This window comes from Dermacentor silvarum, chromosome 1 (genome assembly GCF_013339745.2).
Source record: "Dermacentor silvarum isolate Dsil-2018 chromosome 1, BIME_Dsil_1.4, whole genome shotgun sequence".
Taxonomy (NCBI): domain Eukaryota; kingdom Metazoa; phylum Arthropoda; class Arachnida; order Ixodida; family Ixodidae; genus Dermacentor; species Dermacentor silvarum.
Genome location: NC_051154.1, coordinates 233,294,924 through 233,320,576, shown reverse-complemented (window position 1 = coordinate 233,320,576; position 25,653 = coordinate 233,294,924). Strand labels below are relative to the sequence as shown.

General features: G+C 44.4%; 1 protein-coding gene across 1 annotated transcript; it reads left to right on the top strand.

The window, feature by feature from the left end:
• Positions 1-11,311: 11,311 nt before the first annotated feature.
• LOC119436927 (uncharacterized) lies at positions 11,312-25,341 on the top strand. The gene is made up of 4 exons (XM_037703970.2): positions 11,312-11,447; positions 13,298-13,557; positions 14,403-14,627; positions 25,001-25,341. The coding sequence occupies exons 1-3, from the start codon at positions 11,436-11,438 to the stop codon at positions 14,611-14,613; spliced, it is 483 nt and encodes a 160-aa protein (XP_037559898.1). The 5' UTR covers positions 11,312-11,435; the 3' UTR covers positions 14,614-14,627; positions 25,001-25,341.
• Positions 25,342-25,653: the final 312 nt, after the last annotated feature.

Sequence of the window (25,653 nt, the reverse complement as noted above, 5' to 3'; positions counted from 1 at the left end):
AGAAATTTTGCATTTGTGGCATATTTAAGCACAACGGCTATGAGGTGATTTCAATCAAGAGTGAAACATTCCTTGTAGCATGCACAAAAAGAAATTCAATTTAGTCGCGAGAAACAAGATATCGTCGCTGCATGTAGGCCGCAAAAAAAAAAAGAAAGAAAACATGAAGTGAGGGTAACACCGGCCTAACTCAATTTAGGTATATGGTGTAAGAATCAACTTTTGTATGTGATATTGTTGAGCGTATTTCCCGCACCATAATAACTAAACTTTCATTTGGTGAAGTCAGACCTGGCGTATTACGCCCACAACAGCTGAAGTGATAGTAGAGTGTTAGCGCAGTGAGCTGTTTATGTGAACTGGAACTTATAGAAGGAAGGTACGTGAATGTTCGTACATGTGGTGATTAGTGCACTTTTGTGATTTTTGACAACATTCCGAGGACAACTATCATGCAAGAGAAGAGGAGTAGCCGGCGCCACATATAGGCACCAACCTCTCCTTAAATACATTTAATAAAAAAGGTAACAATTTTCATCTCGATGACATATGGGCCTTTAATAAAATTTGAAACACCAACCAAGCACGTGAAATGCCGAAACAATTGCTCTTTCCTTACCGCACCAAAGCAAGACGCAAGTAAGCGAGCATTTCAATTTTTCGAAAATTTTATACACGAAGTTGCAATGTAAATGAGGCGGAGTAATGCATAGGTTTTATAATGATGCATAGGTTTTATACCTCAAGTACAAGCCTAACGAGCGCAATAATGAGAACAACCTTTCGCTTGCAGCTTAAAAGAGAATGCCGAGCGGGGCTCGTTGAATCAGATGAAAGGAAATGTGAGGTAAGCTATAGTAGCAGTTGTAGATGAATATCTCGAGAAAAGCAGCAACAACAAAAGGGAACTTTATTTTTACACATTAAGTTCGTAGGTGAAATATTTGAGCGAATGGTTATATTTTGCGTAATTTAAACTCAATTTCATCAAGTCACTAATGCAAGTACACCGTCTCTAGTGATTCACTTAAAAACATAAATTATGGGGTTTTTACGTGTCAAAACCACGATCTGATTATGAGGCAGGCTGTAGGGGGGGACTCCGGAAATTTGGACCACCTGGGGTTCTTTAACGTGCACCTAAATCGAAGTACACGGGTGTTTTTGCATTTCGTCCCCATCGAAATGCGGCCGCCGTGGCCGGTATTCGATCCCGCGACCTCGTGCTCAGCAGCCCAACACCATGGCCACTGAGCAACCACTGCGGGTTTGATTCACTTTCTGACATCCAGACTTGGAGATTGCTTTACATGTTATTTGGCACATAAAAAATTGAAATTGTCACCCTCTCCGTACTGCTGCTGTGTCATGATGATTATGACGCTGAGAATGCTCGGAAATAACGGATATGCCACAATCAAAGCCTCATCGCATATCTCGCAGGCTTCATAATCAACATAGTTTTGTTCGTATTTTTGGCCGCACCCAAGCCTTTAACGCATCTGCGCTAGCACGTGCCATTATTCAATGGAATGACCTCCCTGATGATGTAGTGTGTATTCATGATCACGCGGTATTTAGAAATAAAATACTAACCATGTATGACTGTGTTTGTTAACCATATGATATCTTGCAATCATGTTTATACATTATACAATGACAGCATGTTGGCCCGTTCAAATATGTATAATACATACTAAGTGTCTTATTATTAGTGTTACACCTATGTTACCTCTCACATTTTCCCATTGTATAACACTTGGTTTTTGAATTCCTTTTGTTTTTGTGTTCTCGCTAAAAATTTATTGTATAGTCACATAATACTCCTATAAGGAGCCTGTGAGGTATTTGTAAATAAAATAAATAAAAAAATATATATTTTAGTTACATAACCCCTTGTTTTGCTCCCGATCTATCAATATTTCTGAAGTTTGAGCGGACAAAGATATTAAACGCACCGATTTTTAATGCACTCGTGGCAGTGCCAGAACTCGCAGCCCATAGTTTTGCGGTTGTAGGACATTTTCCTGTTGTTCAGTTTGCCCTTTTTAAGCCACTACATGGCGCACCGCGACCTTCACGACCGCTGCCAAGATTCCAAATTTGGAAATTGCCACGATGACGCAATGACCTTGCTCACTGGGCTGTGCCACTCGGAGAAGCCCTTCAGTCATTATATGACGCGGGAAATAATGACAGCTCGATGGCATAATCGAACTAGGGATGACACACGTTCGCAGACTCGCAAAACTGCGCTTGCTCCACTATGATGCGAGCGAGCAGTTGCTTTGCTCGAAAAGGTTTATAGCCCCCAATCTGTTACGTTTTGTTGTTATATACAATATGAAGATTGTGTCTGTAGAAAAATTACCATGCTATATTGAGACACACCTGTTTGAAAAAAATTAATAGCCACGTTCCTAAACCATATATCTACATTGTGAGCGATGACCATATCTCTCGTGATCTCCATCTGGACATATCATCACCATTGGGCGCATTGTTTTTCCATTAAAAAATATGGCTTATAATATGTTAATTTTTAAATCAAATGTATGCTGTAATTTTTTCTCAAGTTATTCTTTTCTGCGCAACCTTTTAATGTTCCTAATGACCTCGGTGATTCATGTTTTGGATGCCGATGAAAGAAAACTTACGCAAAACGCAGTTACACAGTGAGGTAACATGTGTGATAAGTGAATGCATACAGTATTCTTTTTTTCGTCACAATTTCAAATTGTTGCTTCTGTGATTAGATATGTGCGAAGAACGGCGTTTAAGTACGTGTCTCTAGCTCGCGATGCATCACTCGTTATTCAGGGGGAACGGGGGTGTTGCTATGCAAGACGGACGCCATTTTCCCTCGTTTCGAAGTGTCTGTTGCATAAAGCTATGGCACATGGCAAATGAATCGACGTATTACAAGACTGTCGAAGCGGCGATTTAAATGGCACTGAAAGTGAACGCCAATATTTTAGCAGTAGCTGTATATATAAGCAGTAATAATATTATGTGGTTTTATTGGCGCATATATAAAGCAGTATATTGCCCTCTAGGAAACAGCTCTAGAAGTCTTCCATTTTGTCAAGTCGGACGAGTTGATTATATACGAAGAAATTCTCAATTGAAAACCGAGTTATTCTGCCAAATTTTTTCTCTTAATGAAAAAGAGACAGTGCTGATGTGCTTTTATTTTATTAATTTATATACGAGTACTGTCAGCCCCCTACGGGGCTTTTACAGCAGTGGATAACAATGTATGTATACCACGATGACAGCAACACCAATGATGACGTAAACTCAAAATAGTATCTTGTCTAGTTGGCTAGCAATTAAAAATGTAATTATGGGGTTTTGCTTGCTAAATCCACGATCTGATTATGAGGCACGCTGTAGGGGGGAACTCCGGAAATATGGACCACCTGGGGTTCTTTAACGTGCACCTAAATCTAAGTACACGAGTGTTTTCGCATTTCGCCCCCACCGAAATGCAGCCGCCGTGGCCGGGATTCAATCCCGCGTCCTCGTGCTCAGCAGCCCAACACCATAGCCACTGAGCAACCACGGCGGGTAGTTGGGTAGCAGTGCTTAGCGTTCATTTGACTATAAAAGCAGGATGCGTTGGTGCTATTTCTTGCTACAAACATTTCTTCCAGACATCCCAATTAATCAAAAGTATGTCTGCAACCCTGTCCTGTAATCATACGACATTGCGGTTTTAAGTGATGTCGTAAACATTTACAGCACTCCAGCAAGCACTGCTTCGGATTGTAGTTTGTATTAGTTGAAAGACATACAGTAATAGCCCGTTAACTCGAAGCAGTAAAAACTGGAAAACATTTCGAGATAAACGGAGCTACGTTATAGCCAAATTCACGAAAATATAAGCATAACCACCACGTAAAGTCAACATGACGCCTTTCCAATAAGGCGCCGGTAACCACAGACTCCCTCACAAAAGCTCGATCTACCAGGAGCGGTACTTTTAGTAGATCATTTTTGCGAGAGAGATATAAAACTTTATTGTGTCGATGAGGGGGTCTGGGTGCGGCGGGGGTTGGGAGACTAACCCCCAGGCCTCCCCTTCCTCAGACGGCGGCCAGCCCTTGCTTTCTGGCGGCGTCTTCGGCCATCCGGGCGGCCCAGAGCTGTTCTTCGGGGTCCAAGCTGAGCAGCAAAGTCTCCCACTGCTCGGCCATAGTTATGATGCGTGTAGTGTTAGTGCTGTATCGGGAAGCGTTGCGCGTACAAACGGACAAACACAGGAAAAAAGACGTAAACGGATAGAGCGCAAACTTTCAACTGGTGTTAGTGCGGTGGCTGTTGGTAGGTGTATAGCTTTCGGGCATGCCCAGATGATGTGATCGAGCTCAGCGCGGGCCTCGCAGGCTTTCCAGAGTGGGGAGTATGCATCGGGGTACATTCGGTGGTATAGCACGCGGTTTGGGAAAGTTTGCGTCTGAAGCCGTCGCCAAGTGGTGGATTGTGATTTATTCAGTATTTTGTGTGCTAGGGGGTAGCGTAACCGCTCTCTGCACTGTTCTGCATCGCGGTCACGCGCGCGACCGCATGGTCACACTGAGAGAAATCATTTTTGCGATAAAATGTGCGAACCAGCAACCGACAACGGCAAACCTCGCACATATAAGCGCGAACGCAGATGCATGTTGACACCGTTACCACAGGCGACACGCCGGTGATACAGCTGTGGCGATACCGCAGCTGCGCAAAAAAAGTACAAAAAAAAAAACGTTTCAGTACTGTCTTTCTTAACACGAACGTGTTTTATGCCGGGTTTCACGACTGATTTCCGGCAACGGATGTAACGTCCGCCATCTAGGAGCGGTAAAGCGATGTACTGCATCGTGAGACTAACGAGCACCGACAGGGAGCGCTTCGGTAGTCACCGCGCAGCGGAGACTCCAGCGTGGTGCAGCCATATAATAAAGAACGAAGTGTAAACGGCTTCGTGACTTTGTAAATTTTGCTGAGCACGAGGTCGCAGGATCGAATCGCATCCGCGGCGGCCACATTTCGATGTAGGCGAAATGAAAAAACGCCCGTGTGCTTGCGCTGTACTGCACGTTAAAGATCCCCAGGTGGTCAAAATTAAAACGGAGCCCTCCACTATGGCGTGCCTCATAATCACGTAAAACCCCAGAAAGACTGTGTAAACTTGTCATTTTGAACGAAGTACTGTGTAATAAATAATAAAAAAAGCATTATTAAAAGTGTCCGAAGGCAGGATTCGAGCCCAAGGCTTCTAGTACAGAAGCCCAACAGCGAAATCATCGCGCCACTAACGCATGCACCGTCACGTGACTTAGAATGAACTTATCGATTTCTCGCGGGAAAGTCGGCGCATTGAGACGCCTGGCGCTTTTCAACTCCGTTCGCCAACAGGACGCCACGCGTGAAGCAAACAAGCAGCACGGTCGCCGTCCCGTGTCCCTTTCGCTGCAGTGGACCGTGAGTTCATGAAGCAAACATGCAACAGCTTCTGCAAAGACACGTTGCACTTTCGTGTTCTACCAATTATTAGGAAAGAGGGATCAACCACAATTTTTCAGCATTTTCGCAGTCTCAGTTTCGAGATATCCGGAGTTCGGCGCAGTGGCGTTTCGAAATAAGGTGTGAAAAACCCATGGAGATGACACCGTTCCAGGGAAAAAATTCGACTCATCCGATAATTTGAGATATCAGAGTTCGAGTTAACGATGATTTATTGTATTTGCAGCCCATGCCATCGTCAATGAGTCGTCCTATTGGTGTGTGGCGTTCTAGCTGCGAAAATGTGCGTACGAACACTGCCGAGCAAAGCACGTAGACAAGACTGCTTTTGGTTTATGTATATACATATATAAATTATACATTATGTATATATATATATATATATATATATATATATACTGGTTATTATTCAATGATGCCGGAGGTTCATTCACCGGGGATTCAATACCAGCTCTGTCAACTTGTCGACTCTGGCCGACGCGTGTCAGCCCTGTCGACATTCACTGTTACATGGACATTCTACACCGAGCACAAAAAGTACACCTCGACAACTACGGTGGCGCACGTAGTCGAATAATGTGTATTCTGTCTGAAACGACGTGCTCGCCCCACAATCATCAAAACGAACGGGAAATCTGTCGTCTTCTGAGTATTGCGCAGTTATACGATGCGCCAGCGTTCTCGCCTTCACAGCGTCCGCTTTCTTCCTGTATGTTCTGCGTGTTGCAAGCGCAGGCCGATATGCGCAATTGTTTTCCCTGCTATGAGCTCCTTCCTTGAAACAACGCTAATGGAATGTTGCCACTCTTTGGTCGTTGGCTACAGTTTATGAACGCGAATGAAAAGAAAAGAAAGCCGGCTAGTCTTTAACGGGCAATGAGAGCGCGACTATACAGAGCATTTTTAGCCCGTACGTGACCACGTTCAAGTGTAACCTTTCTCATTCTTGCTAACTTCCTGGAATCCTTGTATTTTCCCAAGAGCGTAATGGCCGCATGCGTACTTAAGACACGCTGCCACTTTTGAAAGCGTGCATAGCTTGGCAGGGCCGATTTGCTTGACAACCTGCATAAGTGTGATCACATCCATGATCTCACACACACACACACACACACACACACACACACACACACACACACACACACACACACACACACACACACACGCACGCACGCACGCACGCACGCACGCACGCACGCACGCACGCACGCACACACACACACACACACACACACACACACACTGCGCACTACAGAATAAAGTTGCTTCTTGGGTTATCTTTCATGCGCGCGGACAATAGCAGCTTCAACGTGCAGGCTGTACTTTGGGCGTGCCTCACTTTCCAAGAAATCCACTCAGGAAGTCGGTCATCCTCTCGGTCGGTCAAAAAGGCCAATGGCAATATAAGCGCGGATTGAGTTGGACTAGGCCCTACGAATCGGACTTTGATGAAAACTTAGAGCGCACTGTTTGCAGTAGCGCAGTAGTGCCTTCGTCGCCGCCTGCTGCAATTGCTTATGAAGTAGACCTACCGTGGTGGCGTCGTGGCTTTGGCATTGCACTGCTAAGCCCGAGGGCGTGAGATCAAATCCCGGCGCCGGCGGCCTCATTTCATTGGGGTTAAATGCAAGGACGCCCGTGTATCGGTGCACGTTAAAGAACCCCCGGGGGTGGTCGAAATTAATCCGGATACCCCCACTACAGCCTGACTCATAATCAGATCGTGGTTCTGGTATGTAAAACGACAGAATTTGCTTATAAGGTCGGCTTTCCAAAATGGTTTGCTGCGACAATATGCTGTGATAAACGCGAGCAAGCACACCCGTGAAAGACACGTTGCACTTTCGTGTTCTACCAATTATTAGGAAAGAGGGATCAACCACAATTCCCTGTTCACTGTATAGCGAGGATATAGTCACACAGAACTTGTTCAAGGGTCTCCCCGCGACCACAGCCATTACACGTTGCATTCTCATCCAATGTCAAAAGCAAACTTGTGTCAGGTCTCTCCCTCTATTTTCTTCTCACCATTCTAGCAACCCTCCCCGGTTCATCAGTGTAGGCTAGCAACCGGATTTTTCATTCTGTATAACTAACCTCACTTTCTTCTTTCTTTCATATCTCTCTCTCTCTCTCACTTATAGCCGTAATACCCGCCCCAGTTATTCAAAGTAGACTGCCTGCATTCTCGATGGCACTTGAGGAGTAGTGGACCATGACCGTGTCGGCATCTTGTCTTGGAAGAGGCAGGGCGCAAACAATAACATAGCGAGTAGTGGAGAGTCCAGCGGTGCGTATTCATCTGGTCCTAGCTGCGATCCGCTGGAGCAACTTTATTCAACTCTAGAGACAGTGGCCTGGGCTCTACTTTCGACGCCAACTGTATGAGTTAGACTGTATGTGTTAAGTCAAAGCAAGAGCACTAAGCAGTCAATAGAAAATTACGACTTGCTGTTCCCAAGGAAGCAATACGTACAGCATTTTGTTTTATTGATATGATATAAGGAGACGTTGACGCACAAATAAGACGCCGGCTACTCCTCAGCTCTTGAATCACTCTGCAGCTTTTGTACTGCAGACTGATGTTAGTGTCGCCTGTGAATCGTTGAAAATTACCCATTTTTGAGCATCTCTTACTGAAGTTATAAATTTTATCGCAAATAGGATTGCGAATAGTTCAGCCGTTGTGGACGAAGTCGCACGAGATAACTTGAATAATTCTTGTTTATTGAGGTGCGCTATAATGAATGCTGAAATTGAAGAGATGGCTTTGATACTTGGCCAATGCATGGTATTTGATACTATGGCCAATGATACTATGGCTTTGATACTATGGCCAATGCATGGTGTTTTCTTTCTTAATTTCATTGATTTATTCCCGCATCTCTCGTATATTTTGTTTCAGTTGAAGTGTTACTTCAATTTCTATGTACTTTTTCGCGGTAAAACATCTGCTTCTGAAGCTTATTCAGCGTACTGATAGTTTGAATGTTTGATTTTGGTTTTGCATCAAAGCAGACTGGCGTAATTTATCACAGTTTGATGTTTAATCCACCTTACAACATATTTTACAGCGACTCTTTTAAGATTATTTTATTACCCTTCCGGGTTTGGAGGTGTTCCTGCTGCTGCTGCTAGGTGGGTCAGTGTCTCGGCGGATGTATTTGTCATACAAAGTTTATAAGTGTGCCAAATGCAAGTACTAGCAAGCGTGCTTATACAACTTTTGTGTGCTGACCGCAAAAGTAGTGCTAGTAAGCACAGATCGATCTGCACAGTCACAATAAAATCGAAAAGGAAGTTTTCACCTAAAATACGAACACGTAATATCGGCGCATAGGTGTCTCTAAAGCACACCAAACTCTTAATAGCGCGCTATATTAAACGTATTAATTGTATTGCTTCATTTTCTTCAATTTAGGCCTTTGGTATGTGCCACTGCTTATGGGCTCATTCTGGTCATTCCTCCGAATGGTGTGACACCTGAGGCATGGAATCTTCAAATGTAGCTAGATGCGTGTCGTGCACCTCTCTGCACAGACCTGTCATCTCCATTATTTCCTCGATAAGCATCATACATCGACTTCGTCCGCGTGTCATGTCTGCGTGGACAACTCACACGGTGCACCCGACTGATTTGGTGTTTGCATTACGGCCTATAGCTTGTGCGCGGTGTAGTGCATAAACATTGCATGAAGTTTGACTGCCGCATAGGAAAAATAAGCACAATTGTACGCATCGCCAACAGTCGTATAAGGTATAAATAGAAACGGCCAAATATTTGAAATTTCCAATACCGATAGAGTAATATTTGCTATTCGACTGGCATTCTATTCGAGAATTCACTATTGCATTTTGTCGAAGATTCGTTTTTATCCCAATATGTAAGGGATAACAACATTTATTAGAGTCTCTAAGGAGAGAGAGGGACGAGGGATCCGAAGAATTTGGGTGCAAGAGAGCTGCCGTTTGTGCGCAGAGGCACCTGTTCCTGCGCGAAAGCAGGGGACAGATAACTTTATTCGGCTCAAATATTGTCGGTTAATCGCTATGAATGCCTACTTTTAGGAAGGTTATATGCGTATTTGTTGTCTCGATTTAGGCGAAGCAATGTATTATTTAGCCATTCGCCCCATGTTTCCATACCTTTAAAGATTATTTACCGTAATATTACACTTAGAAGCTCAATATATTCCGACTCCTTAATTTTTTGCTTGGCCATTTGCCAAGTTCTTTCTCGGCTGTTGCAACTATAATTGTTATTCATTCAGCGTTCAAGTTTTAACTGGCGATTCTTCACTCCTTTCTCTCTTTCCCAACTACATATCCCATTTTCAAAATTATGCGCTTAGGTCAACTCCTTATTTTGCTATACTCCTTCCTCATCATTGACATATTCTCTCGACCATTTCTCGATGATGATGATTCATTGGCATCTCCTTTGAAACGGGGCGGCGACAAATAGTCACCTAGCCTGCTTGATTTAATCAGGTATACTATATACATGTTCTTTATTTGGCATTTTTGCCACGAACTGGGGCGCTAAACGCCATCTCACGGAGGGCGAGGCAGTTAATTTCGATAGCACTTTGCGACCGCACGGCAGAGGGCGACGGAGACTTCCATCCCTCTCCGATTACGGTTACACCCGTTGTTCGTTTATCTTCAATTGTTATTACTATGTACTCTCGGCATGACGAGGTATCATTTAATGCAGTTGTCATCTTGATACAGCATCTACAAGTTACCTAAGTGGCTGTTTTCTTCTAGAAGCGGTTACAAGATACCCAAATGACAGATACGCCCAATCTATCTGAAGTCGGCTAAGAAAACTTTGTATTCAAAAAGAAGTGTAAATTATTTGGCGTATTACGACTTTGTTTTAATGGTTACGATGCGTTCTTTCTCTCTTATATAGGTAGAAATGACTCCAATAGATATATGTGTCAGCCAAGGCCATTGAACTGCAGGTGCACGATCTACACTTAATTGTATTGCCTCACCTCGTTTATTTCTTTTTTGTTATTGTTACTGCTTTAACTCAGTAGGTGGTAGAAAACAGAAACCATCTCTAGCTTAGTTATGCATGTGGCGTCTACGGATAGAAAAATCTGCGGCGATGGTCTCATTAACACGATGATCCCTATGGTGAGTGGCGGGTGTCAGAAGGCTGGCCCATCAAGCAAGGCTGTTACGGAAGACAAGTTTTTAGAACACCGCAAGACCTGGTCTTTGTTTTTCTTTACTCTCGCTTGCTTCCGAGACGCTCAGTCTCTGTGACCAGGTCAATAGCAACAAGAAACTTCTAGAAAAATAACAACCGCGAAATCGCAAGCTTGTTTCAGGCCTCTTCATTTTGAGTGTTGCGTCAGGTGATAAGAGTTACACGACACGACACCTAGGTGACATCTTCAAATCGACGCATCTCGACCTGGAATTCCGGAATAATCGTCGCGTTTCTCCCATTTGTCTCAAGGTCCTTTCGCCACCGTTCTTTCCCTGTATCTCTATCTCTTACCTCGGTATAAGAGGTTTATTGCTGCTTCCTTCACTTCTCCCACTCGTTGTGCCGACAACTTGGTCACGTGGTTACCTGCACGTGCGTATCTTCGCCGAGTGCGCATTCATTTCCATCGCGAGAGTGTACAAGAAAGGAATCTGCTGCGCGCTAGAGTACGCCGTCCTTGCGCAAAATCCACCTTGCCACGCGCCTGGCGTACACCCATGCGAGAAGGTTGTTGTACGCCGGCACCGTTGCCGCTTAGCGGCGAGAAGAGGGGAATTCCCGCGCTCTCTTGATGTCACCGAGAGAGACGATTATAAAAGCAACGTTTTTTTCCGCCTCCAGTTGCCAAGACCTCCGCTCGCTGTCTCCGAGTTGCCTCCAGTTCCATTTGTGTCTGCGTCCGCCTTTTACTTCCAACATGCGTCGCATTGTGAGTATACCGCTATTTGCATTACGTTCACTTACTTAAAGCGTATCTGACGTAATCAGGCTTTTATTATTGCAAGAATGATTGAAAGAATACAACTTGAAATTGGCGCTACGAAGGCTTCTCTTTGCATGCGCGCCTTGCGTAATAGTGGGAAATTAGGAGTGGGTGATGTTTTACATATTTGTTATCTTCGAAGGGGGCTGGACAAAATAAAACTGTTTTAGACTAAGATAATATGCTATACTTCTGTGTGCGTTGTGGTTTCTACTGAACCAAATCGTGGTGGAGAGCATTGTGAAGGGCTGTTTATCTGTATTTTGAATATTACAAAAAGTAAAGAAAAAAGAAAGTTGTGTTTTTAAGTGGCTCTGCAAGAATGCCACTTTTATTAAATAATGGTTCCTCGCTTGTATATCCCTGAAGTGGACCAGTTCTCGGTAGAAGTTAGTACAGATTTTTTTTTTTTACACAGTAACCATTAGAAGGAAACATCTGTGATTCTTTTCAAGTGCACAGATTCGTTTTAGCTGCGTAGTTGAGAACTCCGCAGATGTAAAGAAATTCTATTACTTGATGCTATTGGAACGTGGCCCAGAGAACCGTTTCTCTCTCACTTTTTTTTAAATTTTTATTGAACACTGCAGTTAATACGCGCGGATAGATGTAAGGTACGGTTTGCGTCTAGCTGGATGACAACCTACAGATCTCGATATGTATACCAAATATCCGTGTTTAGAAGTCTATACGAGACTGAGCCTTAACCACCTTTCGTTCATAAACAGAAATTCAGCTGTCAAATGCGCAGGTCCCGAATGCAGCTGCGTATACATTGTAGTAATTTTCAATTTGTGATTGACGCGGTAAAACGCACATGTGCGAAGGCGTCAATGTGTAGCTGCGCAAGGCTTTGTTCAAATAGAACCGGTAACCGAAACACGCTAGCTAATGCCGGCATTTGTCACACGACCTGTCGATAAATCGTAGTGCTACCAGCTTTGTTGTGCAGCCTCCATGTAACGCTCCTGCTTGAGCTACTGTTACAATGAATGTCGAACGGAACCGGTTTGTGGCTGATGGAGACCGGGGGGGGGGGGGGGGGGAGGATATGGAAGGAGGATACTAGTTGTACCAATCGGGTAGGGGACCACTTTTTGTGTCTCCACTTCCGCGACTGCGCATTAGCGATTGCCCCATCATGTGAACTTGCTCTCAAAGACTCGCAGTCGTACGACGAGTGATTGAACATAAAGCAGGTGCAATCGGAAAACGGTCATTCTATGGCGGCTCTCTTCGCCGCTGCTCAAGAAAGCAACTATATTTTGACAGATCATGGGAATAGAATAGCTAAATGAAGACGGAAAATGAGACAGTGTGCGAACGCATGACCTCGACGATATCGAAGGCAGCAATACAGGCATTCCGTACTACCCGGAACTGTGCTTAATAGTTAAATCTGAGAATGGTGCGATAAATCTGCACCTCCCAGCTTAGCAGGAGACAACCCAGGCTGTTTAACCAGAGGCTTACGGCCGGGATAAATCGCCTCATCTCAATAAAAGGTTTCACTCCCGTTCTATATAGGCGCCAATCAATTGTTTATTTTGAACGTACGGAATAATGGAGCTCCCGATTGAAGAGGTCTAATTGGAACTGTATTTAACACAATCTGAAGTTAATTTTCAACACGTGCCCTTGCGAGCCGCGAATTCGTGACTATTTCTAAAGGGACCATTTCGCATACGTCCTTTTTCTCTATTTGCTTTCTTCACGTATTCTGTTACCCACTGCATCACACGCACCATTTAATGTTGCTCGTAACGTCAACACTGTCCTCTCTCTACTGCGTCCAGTTGGCCTTCGTCTTGCTCGTGGCTGTCCTGGCAGTTGCCTTCGCAGCACCTGCCCCTGCTGAGGAACAGAAAGAAGAAGAAATCGAAGGCAGGACCAGACGTGGTCGTTTGCGCCACCATGGTCGTGGCTTCGGAAAGGGGGGTGGCTTCGGTGGTCCCGGAGGCCCTGGCGGAGGCTTTGGCCCCGGTTTTGGCGGTGGCCAGTACGGCAGTGCCTTCAACCAGGGCGGCAGCTTTCAGACGGGCGCTCAGGGTGACCGGTAGGAAGACGTGTTCTTCATAAACTCCTTTTACCGATGATGAATAACATTAATTGAGCCGTTAGTATATGTGGGTGATCCAGCCCACTTGAGCTGTTTCCTCTGTCATTTTCAGGAAAATGGAAAGCAAGCCTTGACTCTAAACTATGCTGAATGCAGACAGACAGACAGACAGACAGACAGACAGACAGACAGACAGACAGACAGACAGACAGACAGACAGACAGACAGACAGACAGACAGACAGACAGACAGACAGACAGACAGACAGACAGACAGACAGACAGACAGACAGACAGACAGACAGACAGACAGACAGACAGACAGGACAGACAGACAGACAGACAGACAGACAGACAGACAGACAGACAGACAGACAGACAGACAGACAGACAGACAGACAGACAGACAGACAGACAGACAGACAGACAGACAGACAGACAGACAGACAGACAGACAGACAGACAGACAGACAGACAGACAGACAGACAGACAGACAGACAGACAGACAGACAGACAGACAGACAGACAGACAGACAGACAGACAGACAGACAGACAGACAGACAGACAGACAGACAGACAGACAGACAGACAGACAGACAGACAGACAGACAGACAGACAGACAGACAGACAGACAGACAGACAGACAGACAGACAGACAGACAGACAGACAGACAGACAGACAGACAGACAGACAGACAGACAGACAGACAGACAGACAGACAGACAGACAGACAGACAGACAGACAGACAGACAGACAGACAGATTTAAATAAATAGATAGATAGATAGATAGATAGATAGATAGATAGATATATTTATCATTTGTTTTCTTGTCCTCAGGTATGGCCAAGGCGGCTTCAACTACAATGTCGGTGGCTCGAAGAGGCGTGAATATGGCAACGTGCAGACGTATGGCGACCGCGAGACGTTTGGCCTGAGCGAAAACGCGGGTGCCAACCGGGCCATGGGGCAGTCCAGCTATGGGAACCAGTACAAGAACCAGGAGCAGGGATCCGGAGGCCAGCAGTTCAGCTCCGGATTCTCCGGCTGAGCCGAACTATCTAGGTGCGTTTTGCACCATTTGTGCGAGACTCTGGTTTCAGTGTCCCCCATAAAACAGTACTTTTATCTGCCGAAGAAGCCAACCCTATTTACGACAAAATTACAAATTTGTGTCTTTGGCGGCACAGGGATTGAGGATGAAAGAAACCGTATAGGAATAATATCTAGCTAATGCCATTAAATGTTTTCGGCACACTGCATACCGGAAAAGGATGCGCGCTTTCCTGGCGGTATCAAATCCCAGTAAAAAAACGCAACCAAATGTTTGTTCTTGTGGCAACGGCAGAAATTTGTGCCATCACGACAGAAGTTTTTGTGGTGCCGTCTGTGTTCCTGCCGTCATAACAAAGCCAACTTTGTCGTAAGTCTTACGTGCCATTACGACAAGGTTAGCTTGATCGTGAGGGCTCTCGGGGAGAACATGTGTAGCCATTGTGAAAGCAATAAGCGCGACATTGCCACATTCTCTGTAGCCTTCTTCAACTGAGGTGCATCATGCGAGAAATATCGCTAGAGAACAGCAACTTATTCCTGGTTTCCAGCAGCCATGGAGTGCACACGTTCTGGCCGCTGACACATGATGCCTTCAAGAAAGTAAGAAAGAAAGTGTTACGTGCTACGTTGATATAAAGCGCGAACATTGATGAAGAAACAACTACCATTTGCATTCACGTAAGGATGTCACAAACTCGCTGCTATGGTATGTGAAGCTGAGAGCCTTTGTATAGTGATCACATATGCATGTTCTTATTGGTATTTTTTTATGGCAGGCCTAAATGCAAGGAAGAAAGATATGCTTCGACGCATTCCGTATAGCGTTTCCTATTTAGGAACACTTCGCGGATGAACAGTACCACACCAATGCAGGAGTAGCAGAGGAAAAATAGAGGGAAAGACAGGAGGTTAGCCAGTGTATCAACCTGCTGGCTAACCTCTGCTGGGGTAAGGGTCAAATGAAATGAAAGCTGATAGAAGAAGAGACGATAAAAAGATAGAAAAAAAAAACACTGCACATTAGCGCGATGTACCAAGTGCGTCAGGCCATAAGCGGAAAGTTTTCATTTTTTCCGGTTGGGGGGGGGGGGGGGGGGCTGGGGCCCAACCAGCGTTCCGTAACCTACCCATATATATATATATATATATATATACCCTCTGCTGACACTTTTCTATTTCTAGCGTTATGGCGACAACCATTATATCGACACTTCAGGCAAATTGTCGCGGTTGTCGTCGCCGTGATGTTCCGCATTAAATTTGAAAGCCATATACAGGAGCGACCCATACCCTGTGGGTGCGGGAAAAAGCACGTAACAGTGAGCTGAAAAGGATGGCGGCTTCATGGGCATTATTTCCCACGCGCTTAATATTCGGGTTAGTTGTAGGCCACGTAATCAAACGCGAATGGGAAGGAGAGCACGCGTCTTCTCCTCTAGTCCTGCCGTAGCTGTGAATGACTGTGCGTGGCTGACGCTTATAGGGCCCACGTGCCATATCTAATTGTTGGTAATCATTGGTGGGTGCAATGATAAAGGACGACCAGGGATGGCTGCTAACTTCATGCGTGCTGTCTTCCTTGCCCGGCTGTCTTTCTGCGCCCCTAATGTTGCAGAGTTAAGAGACAGAGGTCATCGCAGATCACTCACAGAGGGCGCCTGTAGTGGACATAAAAATAGGCAGATAATGATGATGAATCTAATTTTCAGAGTTGCGGTGAATCGCGCGGCTGTACGAACCGTTCGCCTCCACTGCCGACGCTGTTCACAATGCTTGCGTTGCGAAAGCGAGTGCTCGATGTCATCCAGTGAGGTATTTAGAGGTTTACATGGTCCGTGCTTACTAAGTCCACTATGCTTACTATTTTAATTTTAGGTGAATGTTTACAACTATTTATATGGCCACTATAACTAACATATAGACTCGTGTAAGGGCCACACTTCTCTGTCGCGATTTTGACGAGCCTTTCATGGGACCCGGTCATTTGACCTCATTTTTCCAACTACGAGTAATATGAAATCCGCAGTAAACCTCCGCGATCGCCTCCTCTCGACATCCAGTAGCGACGCGCGAAAGTTAGCTGCGCGCGACAATTCGTTGTTGAGCCCGATCAGAATCAGCGCACGGAACGCGATTGCTTCTCGGTTGCATGTCTTTCTTTAAATATTGGCTGTGAAGTTATGGGTGCGGCCCTTACATGGGTGCGATCCTTACACCGGATTTACACGGTAAGAATCTTCCTTCGTGTAATTGTCTTCTACTTCGCTATCACTAATACTTCTTCGCCTTCCCAGCCAAACTGCTCTATTTTTTATTTTTTTAGTTCTTTGAGTCCGACTACAAGCGCTGGTGCACATGACTTCTAGACTTCTATTTATTCTGATTTTGAGTGAATCTGGCTTGGCATCATTTCGGTTACTGAGTGAATTCTATATAAAAGGTGTTACAGCGAACAGTTTCCAAAATTTTTAAAGGTGGCCTGTGTGCAGATAGTACGATTCTAGTTCATGAGCTCGTCTACTCGAAGAGGCGGGCATTACTTTCACAAAAATTGAAATGCATGATCGACTAATGAACAAAATTAACCACTTAAGTTTTTAGCTAATTACCTTATGGCCCATGTTGCAATTTACAAATTCTAGCCGTGGCCACTTTGAACTCAATCTCAGGCTGACACCAGTGTCCAGATATTAATTCTCTAACTTTGCAGAGAAATACATTGGCGTGCCAGTCACTTTCTCAACAAAACGTCGTTTTATGCATCAAAGCAAAAAAGAGTGAAAAGAACAAATTATGGGATTTTACGTGCCAAAACCCCGATCTGATTGTGAGGCACGCTGAGTGGAGGACTCTGGAATAATTTAGACCCCCTGGGGTTCTTTAACGTCCACCTAAATCTAAGTATACTGGTGTTCTAGCATTTCGCCCCATCGAAATGCAGCCGCCGTTTCCGTGATTTGATCCCGCGGCCTCAGGCTTAGCAGTCCAACACCATAGCCACTAAACACCCACGGCGGGTAAGCGCAAAAATAACTGGAACGCCAATGCATTTCTTCGCAATGTTCGGGAACGAATAGAGAGTTTTAGAATAGGGGCCGCAAAAGTTTGGGGCCCCAAAGAGCTTTGCGGGTGTTAGCGTTGGGGCATGCAGGAGTGAAGAGTTTTAGAATAGGGCTTCGGGTTGCGAATAGCGTCTTGCGCTTGAAGCGCCACTACGGTGTCAAAAAAAACTATTATAAATATTAAAATAAACTATACCATCTTATGATAAAAGTAATTTGGCTTTCGTTTTGCGTTTAATTACAATTGAGCGGTTATTCGATTAGCAGCAAGAGATTTCTTGCACTTAATTTTGAGTAACCAACTTCACGTGCCTTCTCCAGCCAAGCTAATCCACGTTAGGCCTACGAGCCAAGAAATTGACGATCGAATTTGGTATCAGCGGCGTCTAATGAATCAACATTCATTACAAACGTTAGTTGAGAGAAAGGGATAACCACAGTCACTTCTCCTAGCTTATTAACTTCACGCGTTACCACGAATCGAGTCGTTTGGTACTCGGTTCGAGCCGTCGCTTCGATGGGTGCCGCCATGTTAGTTGACGCATAGCTTTTAGGGCTCGCGCTAAATCAGTGAAATAGCGTGCCCAACGCAAAACCCAAACGCAGTTTCGCGTCTCGCGCATGCGCAGTGGTGTCGACGCTATTTCTTTGCAGCCCCAAAACGTTCAGGGCCCCTATTCTAAAACTATCTAATACCTCGAAACTGGTGCCATCCTGAGAATTAGCTCCTAGTGCATCCGCCTTGCGAATTCCACGGCTAGAATTTGTAAATTGCCACACGGGCCATAAGTTAATGTTAAAAACCTAATTGGTGATTTTTTAATTAGTCGATTATGCATTTCATTTTTTGTGCAAGTAATGTCCACCTCCTCTGTAGACAAGCTCATGAACTAGAATTGTGCTATCTGCCACAGGCAAGCTTTAAAAATGGTTTTAAAGTGTTTGCTCAAACACCCCGTATTTATGGTCTCTGCATGCAAGAGGTGATGTTTTCATCCATAATGCGTAAATGTTGCAAATAACTAGAAGAGGGTTTTTTTCTTTTTTTGTCGCCAGTCGTTAGCATTGCTTACTGGAAAGAGAATCAATATTGAGACACCAATCACTCACGTGCTTTTCACACGCCGTTGATAGAAGACTCTGCCGAAGGGGTCACTGAAGTCTGCAGGTTTTTTTCAGGGTCAAAAAAGCTCGCAAAGTAATTTGAAGTGAGGTGAACATACATCAACATATTCATTCTCTAGGTATAGGCTATCCATTTAGTTGGCTACCTACTTCTCCTTAAAAAATATAATAAACTGTGCTTTGTATATATTTATATATATTGTGTGTGCGCGTGGTGTTTAAAATGCCATGTGTTTAAAGAGTAAATAAAAAAAATGTTCATGAGAGAAAACGCGGATGAGGTAGGCTTCGCTGGTGCTTCTAATGCGCTTGTCCTCCTATTGTCAGGATTAGCCGAAATAAAGCGAAAGTATAAATTAAAAGCCGTGCGCGTCCGCGCCAACAATGGTGCCGGAAGCTTTTAGCCACAACAAAAGTGAAAATGTGGAGGCAACGCAAAAGAGTCCTCAAATTAGTTGGGTAATAGAACTCCGGTAATGACATTTTAGGAGGGGGGGGGGGGGTAAGCTACGGATCTCCTGGGAGGGGGGGGGGGCGTGGCTCAGCCCCCCCGGGAAGTTTCCGGAGGGGGCTCGAGCCATTTCGTTTGTGCTCTTACCCAGAATAACAGTTTCGCTAAAGAGGGGCTGGCAAGTCCACTTATTGCAGTGAGGTGCAAGGAAACCATCGGGTTGGTCCTTGCTTACTTTATTCCTGGGGTTCATGTAGCCTATCATTAAAGCATCTATCAGTTTGGCCAACATAGCTTGCTCCGCATGTCATTTTGATACGGTCGATAACACCTGTGTTCACCCTATGTACCTTTCTCTGTGTTTCTTCTCATAGCTTGTGTTATCTGTACGCTCTAGCTGGCCTCGTTTTCTTGCAAAGACTGCCGAACCTGTGTGGTGCCGAGAATACAACCCTAATATTGCCACGTTGTCCAATTGTTTTCAGGTGGTGTGACACCATCTGAATATAAGGGGTCACAGCTAGCCTTTTCTTGGCAGAAGTAGCGCACGCTTACGTGCCTTCTTTTGCCTGAACCTGCTTAATCATTCCTTCTGCTACTGAGATCATGACAACACTACTGATCATGAACAAAAACAAAAACGTCTATGCGACTCTGGATACCGATTTCATATGATGATCCCAGTAGCAGAAGGACTTTTTAAGCAGATTCAGGCAAAAGAAGGCACGAAAGCGTGCGAGGAATTCCAAACATGTCGGCTGCATTTTGAGGCAGCCGAAATGCAACAACCTTCAGGCACTTAAATTTTAATGCCAATTAGGAGCTCCAAGTGGCCAAGATTAACCGAAAGCCGTCGGCTGCGGCATCTGTCGCATCTCGCGATGCACATTTGAGACTTTAAACACCAGCAGTCACGTTCGAGCGGGTCTGCAACACTTTTCACTGAAGGATCATGCATCTCGAGAAGGTGTGAGCACCAAGAGTATGTTGTACAACAATGTTGCCACACATTGAATAGAGCACTAGCATTTGACACGGCTCCTCACTGCACTTGTGATGCTCACGTCACCTTTCCACGTCTCACAAAATGCACGGGGCAAGATAGCCTACAAAACGACTAGCCTAGACATGGGGAACCTTTATATGACAAATGAAACGTGCACAGTATTTGCGATTTGTAAAAAAAGGTGGTGCTACCATTTGTGTAAGATGTTACACAAAGGAACCTCGCAACTCCCAAGTTGCGTTGTCCAGCAGTACGTGAGCGAAAATCTGCAACTATGGCCGTTTGTTTACACGTGACAATGGGTCGTACCCAACGTGAAAAGCAAAAAAAGGGAAGAAAACACTGGCTGCTGTTTAAAACAACGATCGTAACGATTGCAAGATGTCCTTGCACCAAAAAACGTTGACGGCTACTCTTATGGCTGTGCATCCTTATGCTATAGCATTCAAACGTTGACAGAGTTGACTATTTGTTATTCCGAAACAAAAGAAGCAAACAATCTTCAGACAGTGTAGACAGCAAACAATCTTCAGACACTGCGGATTTCCATTTATACTTTTAACCTTAAGCTTTTCGGCTATTTCATACTAAAATAACCAGATTTTGTAGTATCCAAAGCGGTTATAAAATGTGTAATAAATTATTGCAAAAATAATTGGTGTGTGGGATTGCTCACACTGCATTGTGGTACAAAAGACTAACCCTCCCCCCCCCCCTTTTTTTTTGAGCTTTCGAAAAAAAAAAGAGAAATCAAAACTGAAAACTTTGCTGAATTTTTTTTATGGCGGGAATAGATCTGCTGTTGCCGTAGCATGCCTAGATTGCGTTTTAGGGGAACTGTTTTAACAGAAAATAACCAAATTCATTTGTTTTGTATTTATTGGCTGTGTATATAGGGGGGGGGGGGAGGCATCCTAAGTGTCCTACATATTTATGCTTTGTCGTCGTACCACCACACACTGCCGACTGACCAAGCGAATTTACGTAGTGTTCTACCGATTGTCGCAGCGCTACCATGATTGGAATTAGTAGAAGTAGCAACACGTAGCATCGTAGGGTGTGGTTCCCTCGTAGGCGAAATGAGTTTGGCGCGTTTTCACATATTGGCCAAGCCAATGCGGCGTTCAAGAGCAAAGATTCACATCGCGCCAAGACGCTGCGAGTAATTGAAAGAAATATAGATACTCAGCATCCCCAAGTCAATTTCTGCGCTAAGCAAATCCACTGCAATGTACCCCTTCACAAGACTGAGCTAGCAACCGCATGTCATAGGACCGAACGAATGTTTACATAAGCATTGCTCAAGATTGGTCTTTACTTGAACACCACGGTGCACTTCTCAGTAACTGTTGTCACTCGGTGCCCTGTATGGTATGGTATGGTATGGTATGGTAAAACTTTATTACGGTCCCTCGGAACGCGCGTCAGCACGTAGCGGGCCACTCCCACGTCGGTACAGAAAGGCCGAGCCTCTCTGCTGCGTCCCGGGCCCCGATTGACAGCCCATAGCTCTGCTTCAAGATTTGTAAGCAAGCAAATTAATCTTAAGTGGTCGTAAGGTTTATCGGTAAAATACCGAAATATTTTGTTGTCCGGTCCTCAGATGCATGAATCAGGAAGAACTCCTCCAAAGATGTACATCTTGACGACAATAACTCACAGCCGGCGACGCGTTTGGAATATTTGCAAAGGTATTATCATAATGTACGATGTTATATATCAGCCTTGACATTGTAGAACGAGGCATTTAAGAGCGCAACAACATAAAATAAGCGCAGAAACTCCACTGGTGTTATCCAAGTATGCGTAAGCACTGTGCCACTTGCAAATCTCAACGCAGCTCGGTCTCATTATCAATCTTATCAAACTTGATCCGACCAGTGTAAGCACTTGTCAACCCTTATCAGTGGTTATCAACCTTATCGGTCTGCATCCGACCCTTGTCAACTGTTATCGGTTGTTATCAACCTTATCGGACTAAATGCGGCCCTTATCAACCCTTATCGGTCGTTATAAACATTATAGACACCGATCCGATCCTTATTAACCCTGAGCTGTCCTCAGGTTGATGAGGACATCCCTAAGGTTGATAAGGTTGATGTCCTAATGTTGATAACCTTATGGGACAGGATCCGAGACCTATCGATCCTTATCTGTCCTTATCAACCTTATAAGACTTCATCCGACAATTTTCAACGATTATCGGTCCTCATCAACCTTGTCAGCATTGCTCCGACCATTGTAAGCCCTTATCGCTCTTTCGCACCTTATGCATCCGCGTAGAACCATTATCTACCCAAAGAATCCATATAACTCCTCATCACTCCTTATCATCCTTATGAACTCGTTGACTGGTTATCTGTTTGGGTGTCGCTACGCGAAGCACGTCAGCCCAGACAAACAGGTTGCGAAGGAACGCCCCAAATGGAACGCACATCACGCGACCACCGAAACGCATCGGGGACGTGGCGCGTTTGGCATTAAATTTTCGCAAAATCGGAATTTTCTTTATGTCTACAATGCTCCAAGTCGGGCATACATGTGGTGCTAGAGATGGCTTTTATTCCGCCATCACAAAATCTTTCAAGAAAGCCTTCATTGAAACTTCTCCTTTGACATCTGTTTTTCACCGCCGGTACAACACAATCATGTGGTTCAGATATATTCACCTTCTGCAAGCGTGGGCGTTTAGCCACGTCGGTAAGACACTCGGCTTCTGAGCGTGGGTCGTATGTTCGAAACTTCGGACTGCCAACGTTTTTCCTTTAAAATTTATTATATTTTCATACATTATTTCTTTGCAGCGATTCATCTTACGTGGCGGAGATGTTTTCTTGTTGGGTAGGCATAGGAATGCTTACGCATTTAAAACGGAGGAAATACTCCTCGCTCTAACTCTGCGAAAGGCGAGGGCACGGTACCGTTATATGTCGTCGCAATAATCGCCCCGTCTTGCACCCATTTTCATTGTGAACAAGAGACCCGTGGTGGTGTCAAAACGTAATTACTATGTTTTATTTCCTTTTTGAACCTTAGACAAGTGCCGGTTTATTTTGACAAAGGTGGTTATATGGATTCACTGCGCGATGGTGCTCGCGCCTGAGTTAGTTTTGAGGTGCTGTGCATATGAGCGGTTTGTTGTGGCCCCGAAGGGCAAAATTTGTTGAAAAAGTAAGCGAGATTGAGGCGGAATACATTTCTTCAGAGAAGGATATCACTGCCATGTATGGAACAGCCTGCTCTGCCAGTCCTGCATTTGAAGCGGTTTAGCTAATATTTCAGTACGCTGGTTTCTCCCAGCTCTTCAATGAGACTCAGGGAGAATAACAATAGAAGCAAGCTCGTTGCAGGTGGTAACACCACTTTTTTTTCGCGCGTGCGCTCAATGATAACACACTGAACGAGCATAATCCTCATGGTTAAATAGCCGAAATGCTGGCTAAACCGCGAAAGTGCCGTGCAGAAAAAAAAGAACAGAAAAAAAGCACGTGATTATTTATTTATTTACTTATTTATTTACCTGCACATACTGCAGCCCTAGTATAGGGCTATATGACCCCAGGTTTGGTGAACATGGCCACCAATCAGCCGTCGTGTGCATGTATTATTGCCAAAAAGCAGGTCTGATGACTATTAACATCGAGGTGAGAAACCTATATATATCGCCTTGAGTCAAGAAATTATAATGGAGTGCCTATAAGTGTGTAAAGTTTGCATTATACTATTCAAAGGCGCTACAGACTGCCCTGAAGTAAATGACCGGCAGTAGGATGATGCATTGTACATATTCTAGTCACGTGTTCATAACCATAGAGTAATTAAATATCGGTTTAGTCCACTATTCTAGTCTAATTAAAAAAAACAGAAAATCAACCGACCATGTGAGAGCAGATGAACAAGTTAGCCAAAGACAAGAAGCATTACGAGAAAGTAAAAACAAATCTTTCGCCATCGCTAACCAACGTAACACAACGTGCGTTCAATTGAAATGAAGCCATATTGCGTATTCAGGGGTTTCAATTTACCCGCATAGCAATGTCAGATATTTTTTTCCTTACCACCACTAGACAGAAGTAGCAAAAGTAAGTCGCCTCCACACACATGTTTATAAAGGCGACTGCCGTGACTAAACAAATACCACTATAAACCTATTCCTCCGTGACTCAAAGAAATATCACTGTAAATCGATTCGCATCCTTCAGGGTGCTTTTGTGTTTATAACTCACACTTTTACACCCTTTACGGGTGCAAGGGTGTGAGTGATTTGCAACCTTAAGAACCCTTAAGCATGTGAATTTACACTCTTAAGGGTGCCAATTGGTTTACAGTTTGTAATTATTGTTCTCTTTTTCTTTCTTTTCAATAACCAGCACCGTGTACTGCCTGAGCAGCAGAAATGTCAGGAAACATCAATGATCTATCCTGTATTCATAATCACTTACGGAAGAGCTTCGTTTCCGCGACCTGTGACGGGCGCGGTATTTGTGTTTTGAAAAACAGCATCACGATCAGCACCAAGAAATACCGAAACAACAGTCACTCCGAATGCTGGCATTACTTTTCGGGTAAAATCCGAATTAATAAATAACTCAAAGGTGAGCCTGCGTACTTCAAAGAACTGAGAGGACCGCAGATGTGTCGCATTTTACAGTAAACGCGATAATATCAATTCGGTATGCACCTTCCTTATTGGATTCTCTAACTGGTACACTAAAGTATCCCTCACATTTATTTTCAGGCCTGCTGGATGTTCGCGGACCGTAGGTCGCCATAACTTCACACCTGTCACCCGGAAGATCCCACATGAGATTATTGCATTGAATGAAATCAAAGAATGAATGTGCGCTGATGCAAGAGCGAAAGAGAAGAAAGAAATGTCTTGAGAGATGTCAGAAGCGCAGCCCTGCGTGCTTTCATAAAACACGCAGCGTTGAAAGTTGTTTACGAGAGTGAAACACAATTTTGCTACAATGTTGTTCACAGTTCTACGGTATATATATTTTTATATATACACTTCTACCACTACTACCACTCTACAACTACTCAGCTATTGTAATAAATATATTTATTTTTTCAGTGTTCAATGCGTTGTTTCATTTCTTCACAACTAAATTTACTTTATTGATGGTCGCATTGGGTAGTGGTTTGTCTCTGGAACAGCGCGATACACCCTAACGATCAGACAGGTTACAAATTATGTGAAGTTCACTGTCTGGCATTTATAATAAATTGAATAAAATGCAAGATGGGGAGGTTCGACGCAGCAGGTTGATGGATTGAGGGGCGGCAGCATAGAGCTTCCTATAAATCCTACTGGAGGAAACCCTGGCCCTTGTGTCTACGGGAGTGGCAAGTATACAATAGAACCAATGGCGGTTCAGCCAGCTTGCA